At 45.0% G+C, this 11,104-nt stretch overlaps 1 protein-coding gene across 3 annotated transcripts in view; it reads right to left on the reverse strand.

Moving 5' to 3' along the window:
- The window catches only part of INO80 (INO80 complex ATPase subunit), a 53,960-nt gene extending 43,062 nt beyond the window's left edge, over positions 1-10,898 (reverse strand). The window contains exons 1-6 of one of the 3 annotated variants that reach the window (XM_015864248.3): positions 10,606-10,898; positions 5,112-5,294; positions 4,070-4,236; positions 3,908-3,975; positions 2,012-2,170; positions 575-695 (exon numbers count right to left, since the gene is read on the reverse strand). In XM_015864248.3, coding sequence (XP_015719734.1) covers positions 575-695; positions 2,012-2,170; positions 3,908-3,975; positions 4,070-4,236; positions 5,112-5,254 — 658 coding nt within the window. In that variant the 5' untranslated portion in view covers positions 5,255-5,294; positions 10,606-10,898. Of the gene's footprint in view, positions 1-574; positions 696-2,011; positions 2,171-3,907; positions 3,976-4,069; positions 4,237-5,111; positions 5,295-9,599; positions 10,102-10,605 lie in introns of those variants that run through there. The other 2 variants (XM_015864251.3, XM_085550272.1) reach the window with 2 other exon arrangements.
- Positions 10,899-11,104: the final 206 nt, after the last annotated feature.

Raw genomic sequence — 11,104 nt, forward strand, 5'->3', positions numbered from 1 at the left:
TGCAGCTGAAAAACTCCAGCTGAGATGTTACAGAAATAATTCTATTTTAACTTGCACTGGACATCAATTCTGAGTTCCCTCTAATTTCCAGAAAACAATCTCATTTCCTACAATTTCTCATTCACTGGAACAATTACACATTTGGGAATAACCGTATCAGTTACTGGGTAGTTCCTTATATTTTTCTAAAAACTATCAAATTTCCAAAGAAAATGAGCAAATGGATCAAGATACACAGCAGTATTTATGGATTCTGAAACACAGCCAAGCAGTGCTAAGAAATAGCTATGCAGTACTTATTGCATGAGTTTCATTCTAGACCCAGAGGTCCACAAAGAAAATATAAAACCACAAACTCTCAATTACACCATCTTTTTTTTACCCTAGCTCTCTGGAGGCCAGATAAAGCACAGCATTTTCTGATTTCTCTTTGATGGAATCAGCCATTAGCTTTCCATCCAAAACTCAAAAGTCTGGAATATGTTCAAACATGAATGTTTCTTCAAAGTCAATAATACAAGAAAGGAAATTAAATCACAGCAATTATCTAAAAACACAAGGAGAGTGACTTTACCTTTTAATTTTTTCTCTTCTTTAAACTTCTTTTTCTTGGGCCCTAGCAGGTGGCGCTGCTGCTCATAGTAAGGATCGTAGGTAGACAGCAGTCCTGCACTGTAGTACTGGTATTGCTGCAACTGAAGTAGATGTAAATGAGCACACTAATACAAACCAGATACAGCAGATAACAGCAACAGCAGGTAAACAAGTTCACGCCTTTAGAAATAAAGATTGTAAAAATATAGAAATTGTAAATAAGATATCAATAAATGTACTTCTCCATATTTAGCACTGTTACCAGGGATTAGAGAGTCCAAAGGGAAACCACTTGTGCACAGGAGTCCCCCAAGTTCTACAGAGGCAACCAAACCCACTCAGTTAAATAAGACGGGAAAAGCACGTAGTGAAGCTTACACTTTCAAAACACACCACTACATTATTTTCCATACTGGTGCTGCCCAGTAAAACATCACGTTACATGCAATAGTCCAACCAAGGACTTCCTACTTGTTTTGCTTGCATTCTCAAGTTACATACGTGTCCTACTTTTATCACATGAAAAGATATCAAAGGACAGGTTTAGGTAAAAGGCATTTAAAATTTTCCACATGAACAAATTGACCATTCAGGTTGTCCTGTAAAAGCAGGTGACTAAGCAGTTTGGAGATTATAAAAATATGTAATATATTTCAAGTACTGTTCAACTAAAATACCAAAGAACTACGCACAGGCTATACACAAACATCAAAATGCTATGTGGAAGCTGGGTGTATGAATGCTTCTGCAGTTATGTGGTATTTCAAGGAGCCAATGTAATCTGAAAAAATGTAGAAATGCAGCAGGTATTTTCTTAGAAGGAAGAGATAAAAAAAAGTGGATACAAAAAGACAATCTAAAATAGAAAAGGAAGGTATAACAAGAAAAATAAAATCAAGTAAAACCCCAAAGAATTACAGAAAACACTAAGAATACGAGGAACTCTCTTTCAAAAAGATAAACATCACCTCACTACTTGCAGCCTCAGCAGTGAGGCAAACGTAATTTAGTAGGTTCAAATATACAATTTTAGCCATGAACTACTGCGACCACCTGTATTAAAATCTAAGCCACAGTAACTCAGTTTTGATACCTACTGTCTGAATGTTGCATTCCAGCACCCTGTTGGCTCTAAAGAACATAACAGGATGTTGTGGAAGCTGTATGTACACATGTATCCATACTATCTATGTAAACTGTTGGGAGATTCTCAGCATAAGGTATCAATAGCCTTTCAATTAGTACATAATTAAATAAGCCTTCTATAAAACTGACATTAGATCGCTCTAGTCTATAGGCTATTTCTAGTCCACAAAATACTACAGATTTAAAAAAAAAAAAAAAGTCTAAGTAGTTGAAATAATGCAAATAAAGGAGAAAAGAAAATTAAGGAAATAGGGAAGTTCTGGACTTTTACCTCTTTGTCTTTGCTGTATTTGCTTTGATGTAGTTTCTTATATTTGTGTAATCGCAGCATATTGTGAAGCTCCTCCCTTGAAAGAGAAAATTCTTCATCCTCTCCATCCTCATCACTTGGAGAATCTGTGTCACTGGAATCATCACTCAGCAGGATACTCTAACAGCAATAAATGAATAAAAACATTAACAATCACAAGTCACCGTACTGCATTGTTTATTTACACAGAACACTCTTGAGCCTTTATCTAATAAAGGCTGACACAAGCACAACACTTAGCCTTTGCAAAGAGTCTTCCCTCTGAAATGCCTCAAATGGAAAACAGTTTTCTGATCTACAGCGCTGTTCAGCATCTAATCAAGTAAACATTTTGTTTTATCTTCAGAGAGGTACAGTTCTGTTAGTTTAGTGAAAATTAAGTCATTTTAAAACCCACTGCAACTGCCTGTGGTCTCAAAAGGCTCTTTATAGCAGTGAGAAAAGCCAGGATATAAGCAAGGGCATTTTGTGATGTATGGTTGCAGGTGCTTTGCTACCTCATCCGTACCATTTGTCCTGCTATTCTCACACTGCACCACTTGCACAAGGTTTGGCTCCTGCTCGACCTCTTGGCAACCTGTATTTACTAACTAGAGTACACTGCAGTACAATGAAAGGCAAAGATGGCACAGTGCCACTGTTCCACTCTCTCTTCCCTCCCCTCATTTGGACCTCATACTGACTTTATCTTAGAAACAAATTTTCATCTCAGTCTCCAGTGTCCATTTAATACATTTCATAAAGCTCACTTTAATTTGGACATAGTACTAAAAAACTTAATGTTTCTCAGTGTATACTCAATGTGGTATTTAACCAAAATGCTGCTGCTCACCAAAACTGAAATGCCAACCGTCCATTTTGCTACACAACGGAAATGAAAGCCTATAATCTATAGAGACTCTGATTCAATTTTGTTCCAACAAACATCCAATGCAATACTTACTATGGACTATTACATATTCTTCTTTTCATCATGAGAAACCTCTATAGAATGCATTGTTTGTTTTGCCATTTTTTAATGCAGAAAGAAAACAAAACAACTAAAAAACACCCTTACTTCTTCTTAGCAAGGGACACTGGAGCAACTCCAGTTACTTAAAAAAGAAAAGTGCAGCAAACAACAGACCAATACAGTACAAGATTAAAGAAGTCTGTTAAAGATTATTTCCAGCAACATAACAAATATTACTATAACCTGTGCTGCTTCTTCAGCATGACACCTTGCATCAATTAAACTGCATCACACCGTTTTAGGCAGCTTTCAAACACAAGCAGTTGCTGTGTATGTTGTGTCAAAAGTATCCTTTGCTTTGAGTGTGGCCAAAGAGCATGGAAGATGCAACAGGAAAAAAAAAAAGTCTAATGCTCTGGCTTTATTACGTTTATTAAGTGTCATGGACATTCAGGTCCGATATTAGGAAAAAATTCTTGTCAAGTTTTTGTGAAAAGGGTAGATGTGGCACTGAGAGATGGGGTTTAGTGAGTACACGCGATGGGTCGATGGTTGGAATAGATGATCTTAGCAATTGTTTCTAACTTAATAATCCTACTGGTTATTATGACACCCGTCTAACTTTCTAAGCCCTCTGTGGTACATGTGAAGTAAAATGGGATATGGCAACAACTAACCTTACCATAACCATAAGCTTACCATATTTAGCAATTATATTTGTGATAATTTGTGATAATGCTCTAACAAGGGCTCAACTTACTTTCTTTTTGCCGCCAACATTGTTAGATGTTCAGGACTCCATGATCTATACCAGATGAGAAGACAGAGCCCCTTATTCACCCCTGTCTACGGGGTGTTAACTAGGACTCTTCTATTCTTCTCAGATTTCTCTGTAATACCCTTACCTTCAGCCACTTTCTGCTTTTCTTCAGTTTAGAAAAGTTATACAAGCTCCCTTTTTCAGACTTTGGCTCTGTTTAAAGAAAATATAAAAACAAATTTCTTCAGAAATAATGCTTTTTGCAGCCTGCCCCAAAGTGAGCAGATTCAACTCAGTAGATGACTACCTGGCTGCAGTACTCCATTCAGGGAATGTGTGTTCAGCACTCCAGAATTCCCTACTCCAGAAGATTCCCCAAGCAAAGCATTTGGAGGCTCTTCTTTAACTTGCATCAGAGGATCCCCAGATTGAGCCAACAAAGGATTGTCCTCCAATCCATCCTCACTTTCATCGCTGCAAAAAGATACATAATGTGCTGAGAGTGAAAGGAAAACATTCAAAAGAGAAGATGTCTGTGCAGCTTTCCTTGCATGTGGCCATTTGCCTAAAGGTCTGAGAACTAAGGCAGGCTCAGCTGCAATTCTGCACACTACAAATATTGCTGTTAATAATTTAGCATTAAACCCTCAGCAGCAGTTAATCATCAGACCAGTCAGGTTATGCTATCAAGCTGCGTCCTTAGTCTCGAGATAGATATTTCATACTCGAGGCACAAACTAACCAAGAAATGTAGTGCTGAGTCAAATCAAAGCGCAATATTGTTATTCCCAGCACTACTGTACATGTAAAAGATATAAAGTGTATTTTATTCCTTGCGTGAATCCTATAGGCCTGTAATATACCAGCTATCTATTATACACGTGCTTTTCAGTTCTGTAAGATTATAATTATGGAACACTGATAAAATTAGAAGTAAATTGCTTTTGGACAGAAATGCACCTTGATGAGTCACTTCTCAATGGTACAACTTACAATCAGAAACGCTGCATCTGACAACACTGTTTGCATTCCACTTACAGCTACATGCCAGTTCCCTAAAAAATTAACTTAATGCTTGTTCAACCTATTTTTTGCAGGCAAAGAAAGTTTTAGCCACTCAACTATGACAAAGAGCTTTAAAACATCTTACTAATTTGTACCTGGGCAGGCCATATGATGAATTATCAACGAGAAGAGAAGTACAGTGCAAATTCTTTACAAGAGAAGGTTTTATAATAAACACGTCATTCCTAACGATCAAGTAAACTCCTACTATGGTATTGCCTGAGAACAACATTATAAAAATGCTTGTCTTTCCTTGATATTCCTTGTGGAAAAGGTTTTAGTACCTGGATATATTCCTGTTAAAGATGGCAGACGTTTGTCGTAAAAACTGATCCAATCGCAGAGCTTTCTCCAGGTACTGCAGATAAAGAGGCTTTGCCAGCTCTGAGCAGCTGCCATCCTCCCTGGCACCCAGCTCCGAGGCCATAGAACAAACTTCTCATGCACAGATGCCTCTGAACATGCAGCTGTTGAGAGGAAATCACAATTATCATCGCTGCCACCACCTCTGAGAAGAAAGATCAAGGTGAGCAGGCAAACCTACTGCATGTGACACCCAAATGCCAACACATCCAATCTACAGCTGTAGCTGCATAAATGAAAGCACCATTAATGCCCTAAGTATCATACTATTGACTATTACATAAATGCCTCCAACTAAAATTTTTGCTTATGGAAGAGGATAAAATGAAAAAGTCAGTTATAGAAAGATTGAATGTTCTTCTAAAGGATTCTTCTGGCTTGTATTACTTCACGGAGATACTACCAAACCATGAAACAAATTTCACGTTACATTACTGAAAAACATCTTATATGTATTTCTTCAGTTACTGAATTATCGACTACATTGTTTATGAGTTTATGAATGAAGCTTAAGCATCTGCTCTTCTAACTGTTCTATGTCTACAGTCAGCATCTTTCTCCCAAGTCCTTTATACTAAAAAAAAAATATTACAGAATAGATTCAAATCTTCCAGTATTAAAGAAAAAGATTATAAGTGACCACCACCTTTAGACTAACAGGCATGGTTGAAAGCAAAATGTATTATTTCTTAACAAATATTCAGGCTTCACGCCATGTCTTTGCTACAGAATAAGCAACAGAATGCCAGGATCTGTTAGAAGGGATAATGGCACTCATTTAAAAATGACTCTTAGACTGAAGCTGCCTAGGTTCGATTTTCTATATACTGGACCTTCTCATGCCTGGCAGAAATACAACGGATGACCTCTGTCATGAAACATTTGTTTCAAGCAGAGGTTAGCAAGACAGAAGGAAGCTCCTGAAAGCCTTCCCTACACAACAAATAAACAAATACGTAAGATTAATGTTGCCCCAGAAGTTTTAAAGTATCTGTGTGATATTCTTTATCATCCACCTGGGGGGAGGAAGGGATGCATAAAAAGAAAAACCACCACCTAAAACAAAGACTGTCTCCTAAGAAACAAAGGGTCACAAAGAAAGTAAAGAGGTGAGAAAATGAGAGGAAACATGAAACTTGTGTGTCTGATGGAGATTTTGGAAGGAATGGATAAAAAACGATGCCAAAAAGGTGAAAGCAGTTTAGTATCATGTTAACAAAATTGATGTATCTATCACACAAGCAGCTTAACAAGAATTATGCATGGTAAAGAGCAAGATTCAATACTTATAATATCAGGAAAAAAAACCAACAAACAAACACTTTCTGTAAACAAGAGCTGGAATGTATTTTGTGAATATGGCATCATTTCAGTTTCCAGCCAAAATACCACACAGAACCATCACTGAACAGGTTTGCTCACAGCCACAAGACATCCTTCACCCCAAGGTGCTCCCCAACCTCAACACTGGGTTGCAGTGCTTCCTGCTTCACTATGCCTTGAGGACACCAACAGACCGAATGTGCTCCTTTCTACCCCATGAGACTTGGCCTAACAAAACGCTACAAGCTTAGCAGCAAAATGAATGGAAAAATAATAAGAGAGCAATCATAACGAAGTCCTCCTTGTGCTGGCCCAGTAACAGCACCCCACATCTCAGGCCTCACAAGCTTTTCACCGTTTTCCTCTTTTAACCGTCCCAAAAGGTTCACGTACACACATGGTTAATTACTCTTGTCTTCAGAACAGTTACTGGTGTTCACTCTGCCTCCTAAATAACCAAATAATCACATGAGAGCTTCAGAGCTCCCGTACATATATCAGCGATGCCCCAGACTGAGAGCTACAGATGCATATTGAATACAGAAGAACTCAGGCACTGAATTCAGCCATTTATTTATATGCTAACAGCTACGCTCTCTATCTCTCCTGCTTAGATACCAATTTGACAGAAATAACTTTCAAAACGATACATTTTCTTACAGATCCAAGTTCACTCTCAGGATACCTGCCTTGTCCTTTAAAACACATTGCTCATTCATTAATGATGGTACTGGGCTTACTCATTTACTTTGGTTTTCAAGCCTGCCCACTGTCAGTAAGCAAACACAGCACTGGAGAAGCGCCCTCCAAGGGCATCCTCAGGAAGCAGCCAGGCTTTACACAACTTGCCTGAGTTTTATGCCCACTGACCTGCACCACCAAGCCAGCCACAGCACTGCTCTCATGAACCAGCTCAGCTTTAACAGCAGACTTACTGCGTTTAACACCTATTGGCTATTTCTGAATGAAGTCCAACAGGTTTCTGCTACCAGTATCATTTTAAAGCAGGAGCCCCATAAGCGGCAAGCGTACTGAGCTCCTGCTTAGCTGGATGGGGCTTTCTTTGTACTGCTTCTCCAGGAGTCATCTTTTTCTTCTTATATCCCTTTCATCACTGGCATTTCTACACTTTGGTGAGGCCCAGCAGATTACTTTCTCTTCTTTTTATGCCCTATGCCAACAGGAAGCATTACACACATCGATGGTAACCACGCTCCTGAGGGCACACACACAAATGCAAGCTTCCTCAGAGGGCTAAGGTACAGCACAGCAACTAATCCACAGAGTCTGTACTTAGCCTGGGGCAAATCAGCAAGGGAAACTAATCCCAATGGGCTCAGCTGCCATGCTGAGTATCTGCATGCTGAGTATCTGCATGCTGAGTGCAACCAGCCGGCTGGTGAGCACGTCCACTTGGGCATTTCAACCCACACGAGTGGCTTCTCAGCTCTCTTCCAAACCAGTGTCAGCACACGAACCACACACTGAAATGGGCCAAAAGCTCAAATCCCAGTTTATACGGGGATTTATGCACTTCTCACACCTCCACTTACACCTTGAGAAGTTTTATCCAGAGAGCAGGATTAAGAATTGAATACAACCTTCTAAACTGTTTTAGTTCCCTCAGAATTTCAGCGATTTTCCCTATGTTTTTTCTTACACCATCTTTTTATGCTTTGCATTTTGTCACGAAGGTTTTCCAAACTAACATGAACACCTTGAATACATGTATGAATCAGACACACAACTCTCCCTGTAACAGCAAATGCTCTAAGAACACTCTACAGTCACATCTCCAAAATCACTCCTGGCACAAACATCCACATCCACACAGGTCAAGGCTTAAAAGGGAAATTCACGAGTACAGTATCACTTAGGTGCATTTTTGTCACCTTTTCTTATACACATGGAATCTCTAATTCAGGCAATTGCAGTGGCACGAAGGAGCCTGAAGGGGTTTTTTACTTGGAGAATAAAAACTGAAAGGGGAGAAACAGCATTTAGTTTGATAAATGAACAGTTACACAGACAACCGTTCTCCACTGTTCATTATATGCCCAGTGTTTAAGTAAAGACAATTCCCACATAGTCCTTCCATGGCAGTAACGCTCCTAAATGCAACTCTGATACCTGAGAGCCCATTGCTTTTCAAACACCAGTCAGAAGAGCACTTCATACGGCACTCAAGCTCTTCATAGTGCAGACCCACTACGTGCAGGCTGAATAAGTACGTGGAACTGAAGATAACTTTGCATCTTTTTGCTTTGCAGTAGCTAAGGAATCCTTTTAATCACTTATCCAAGGAACGTACTTAGTTAAAACTACACACTGCTCCACACACGGTGCTGTGCTGTTCTGCTTTTGTAGCAAGGTTCTGTATTGCTTTCCAAGGAACAAGACAGCGCTTCATTGATTTCAGCTCCACTTTAACTGCTTTTAAACACAGAGAAGAGCCACTGGGGCACTGTGCCCACAACACAGAGGCAGCACACACAGACTGCCTGTCTGCATGTCACCCTTTTGCCCCAGCTCACAAAAAGGAAAGCATGCCCAGGACAGCCCTAAGAGAATCGTTTTCTTCTTGCCACCTAAGCAGCCCCTACCGCATAATTCAGCTCTCCACGCAGCACGCTTTCTGCAGAACACAGCGCCTTTACGTTATATCTAAGCAGAACAGAACCTGCTCATGTTAACAGCCGAGAAGCACGAGGCGGGATTTGAAGCAATCTTAGCAACACATATGGAAGAGATGGCTTAGAGGTGACCTAGAGGAAACATCCTCAAGCACTGGGGAGAAGTTCAAGCTGTGGCCCTCTCTTCCTCTTCTCCCTTACTGCTCTCAGCCTTACCAACCTCATGGAAGTCACAGCCCAGTCCTACAAGTACACACTGAGGGGGTGACTACAGGAATATCAGTATTGATCCATGGAAATGAAAGACGGGTAAGTGTTGCTAACACACAGGTGTATGAGGTACACAAAACATATACAAACAGAAGGTTTGCATAAGAAAAAAGGTAGCATTCTAGCAATGCACGTGAAGACTTGCTATAAAAAAAAGGGTTTTGGCCGAACCGTTCCACACACATGAGGAAAAAGTAGTCCGAAGGAACTGTCATAACCGCAGAACTGGGATGGAAGGGAACTCAGTCTTCTCGGTCCCACCCTCGCTGCAGGCAGGCAGGGCTGCCCCCACCAACCCAGCTGCCCACAGCCGCATCCAACCGGGTCCTGACCGCCTCCGGGGCCGGGGCACCCAGCGCTCCGTGCAGCCGGGCCGGCTCCTCACCGCCCTCGGCGCGCAGGATTTCCTCCCGGCGCCCAACTTCAACCCGCCCGTCTCGGTTTCAGGCCGTTACCCCGTCCCATCGCGCAGGGGCTCCCCGCCCCGTCACCGTCTGACAGCGGCATCGCCCCCCGGCGTTTCCCCGTACACCCGTGCGGCAGGCCCGCCCGCGGCCGCACACCACATCCCACGGCGGCGCGGCATCGTGCTGACGCGGCGCCGGACCCCGACAAGCGACGGCCCCGCCGCCGGGCGCCCACGCGAGGCCGGGGCGCGGCCACCGTTTCCTCCTCCTCCTCTTCCCGGCCCGCCCCGCCGCCCGCCGGCACCTCACGCCCCCGGGCCGGGCCGGGCGGGCAGCGCCGCGCGGGGGGAGGGGGAAGGTTCAGCGGAGCCGGCCGCTGCCCGGCCCTGCCCCCCATGGCGACACCCCGCGGCCCCGCCCGCACTCCGCGGCCCCGCCCGCACTCCGCACCCCCCGTTCCCCCTCCCGGCCGCGCACGCGCCGCCGCCCCCCGCACGCACGTGCGCCCGCAGGTGCACGACCCCCCCCCCGCGCCCCGACCCCCCCCGCCCCGTTCGCCCTCGGGGTCCCGGGGCCGCCGTGCGGCGCCGCGGGCGGCGGGGGCAGAGCGGGGGGTGCGGCCCGCGGCGCTGCCGGCGGCGGGCGGGGAAGGGGCTGCGCCTTTAAGAAAAGGCCCGACCGCCGCCGCCGCCGCTCGGGGAGGGGGGGGGGTAGCGTCGTCCCGGCGGAGCGCGGCCCAACACCGGCCCGACGCGTCCCCGCGCGGCCGCCGCGTCGCTCACCTGTGGCTTGGGCCCGGCTGCGGCGCGGTGCGGGCGCTGGGGGTGTCCCCGGGGCTCGCCGCCCCGCTCGCTCCGCCCGGCCTCAAGCCGCGCGTCCACGGGGCCGCCGCCGCCCGACTCCTGCCGCGGGGCGCTCCCGGCTCCCGCCTCGCCAAGATGGCGCCCGCGCTGCAGCTGAGGAGGAGGCGGCGGCCGCGGGCGCTGGGACGGCGGCGGCGGCCACTTTCGCTCACTGAGAGGAGAGGAGCGGGGACACGGGGAGCCATGGCGGGGGGGAGGAGAGGCGCCATGGCCAGGCCTGAACAATCGAGCCCCGCACGCCGGCCCCGCCGCTCCGGCCCCGCGTCTCGGGCTCGTCGCCCCAGCGGCCACGGTGCCGCCAAGGTACGAGCACCGGGACCGCGCCCAGGCCGCGGCCTCGCGCGTAGCCCGCGGGGGGTCCGCGCTCATCGATGCGCTCGTCGGGCCGATTGGTAGAGTCTGGCAACGACGGAAATTG

The sequence above is a fragment of the Coturnix japonica genome, chromosome 5 (genome assembly GCF_054131305.1).
Source record: "Coturnix japonica strain WE chromosome 5, WE-NBRP24, whole genome shotgun sequence".
Taxonomy (NCBI): domain Eukaryota; kingdom Metazoa; phylum Chordata; class Aves; order Galliformes; family Phasianidae; genus Coturnix; species Coturnix japonica.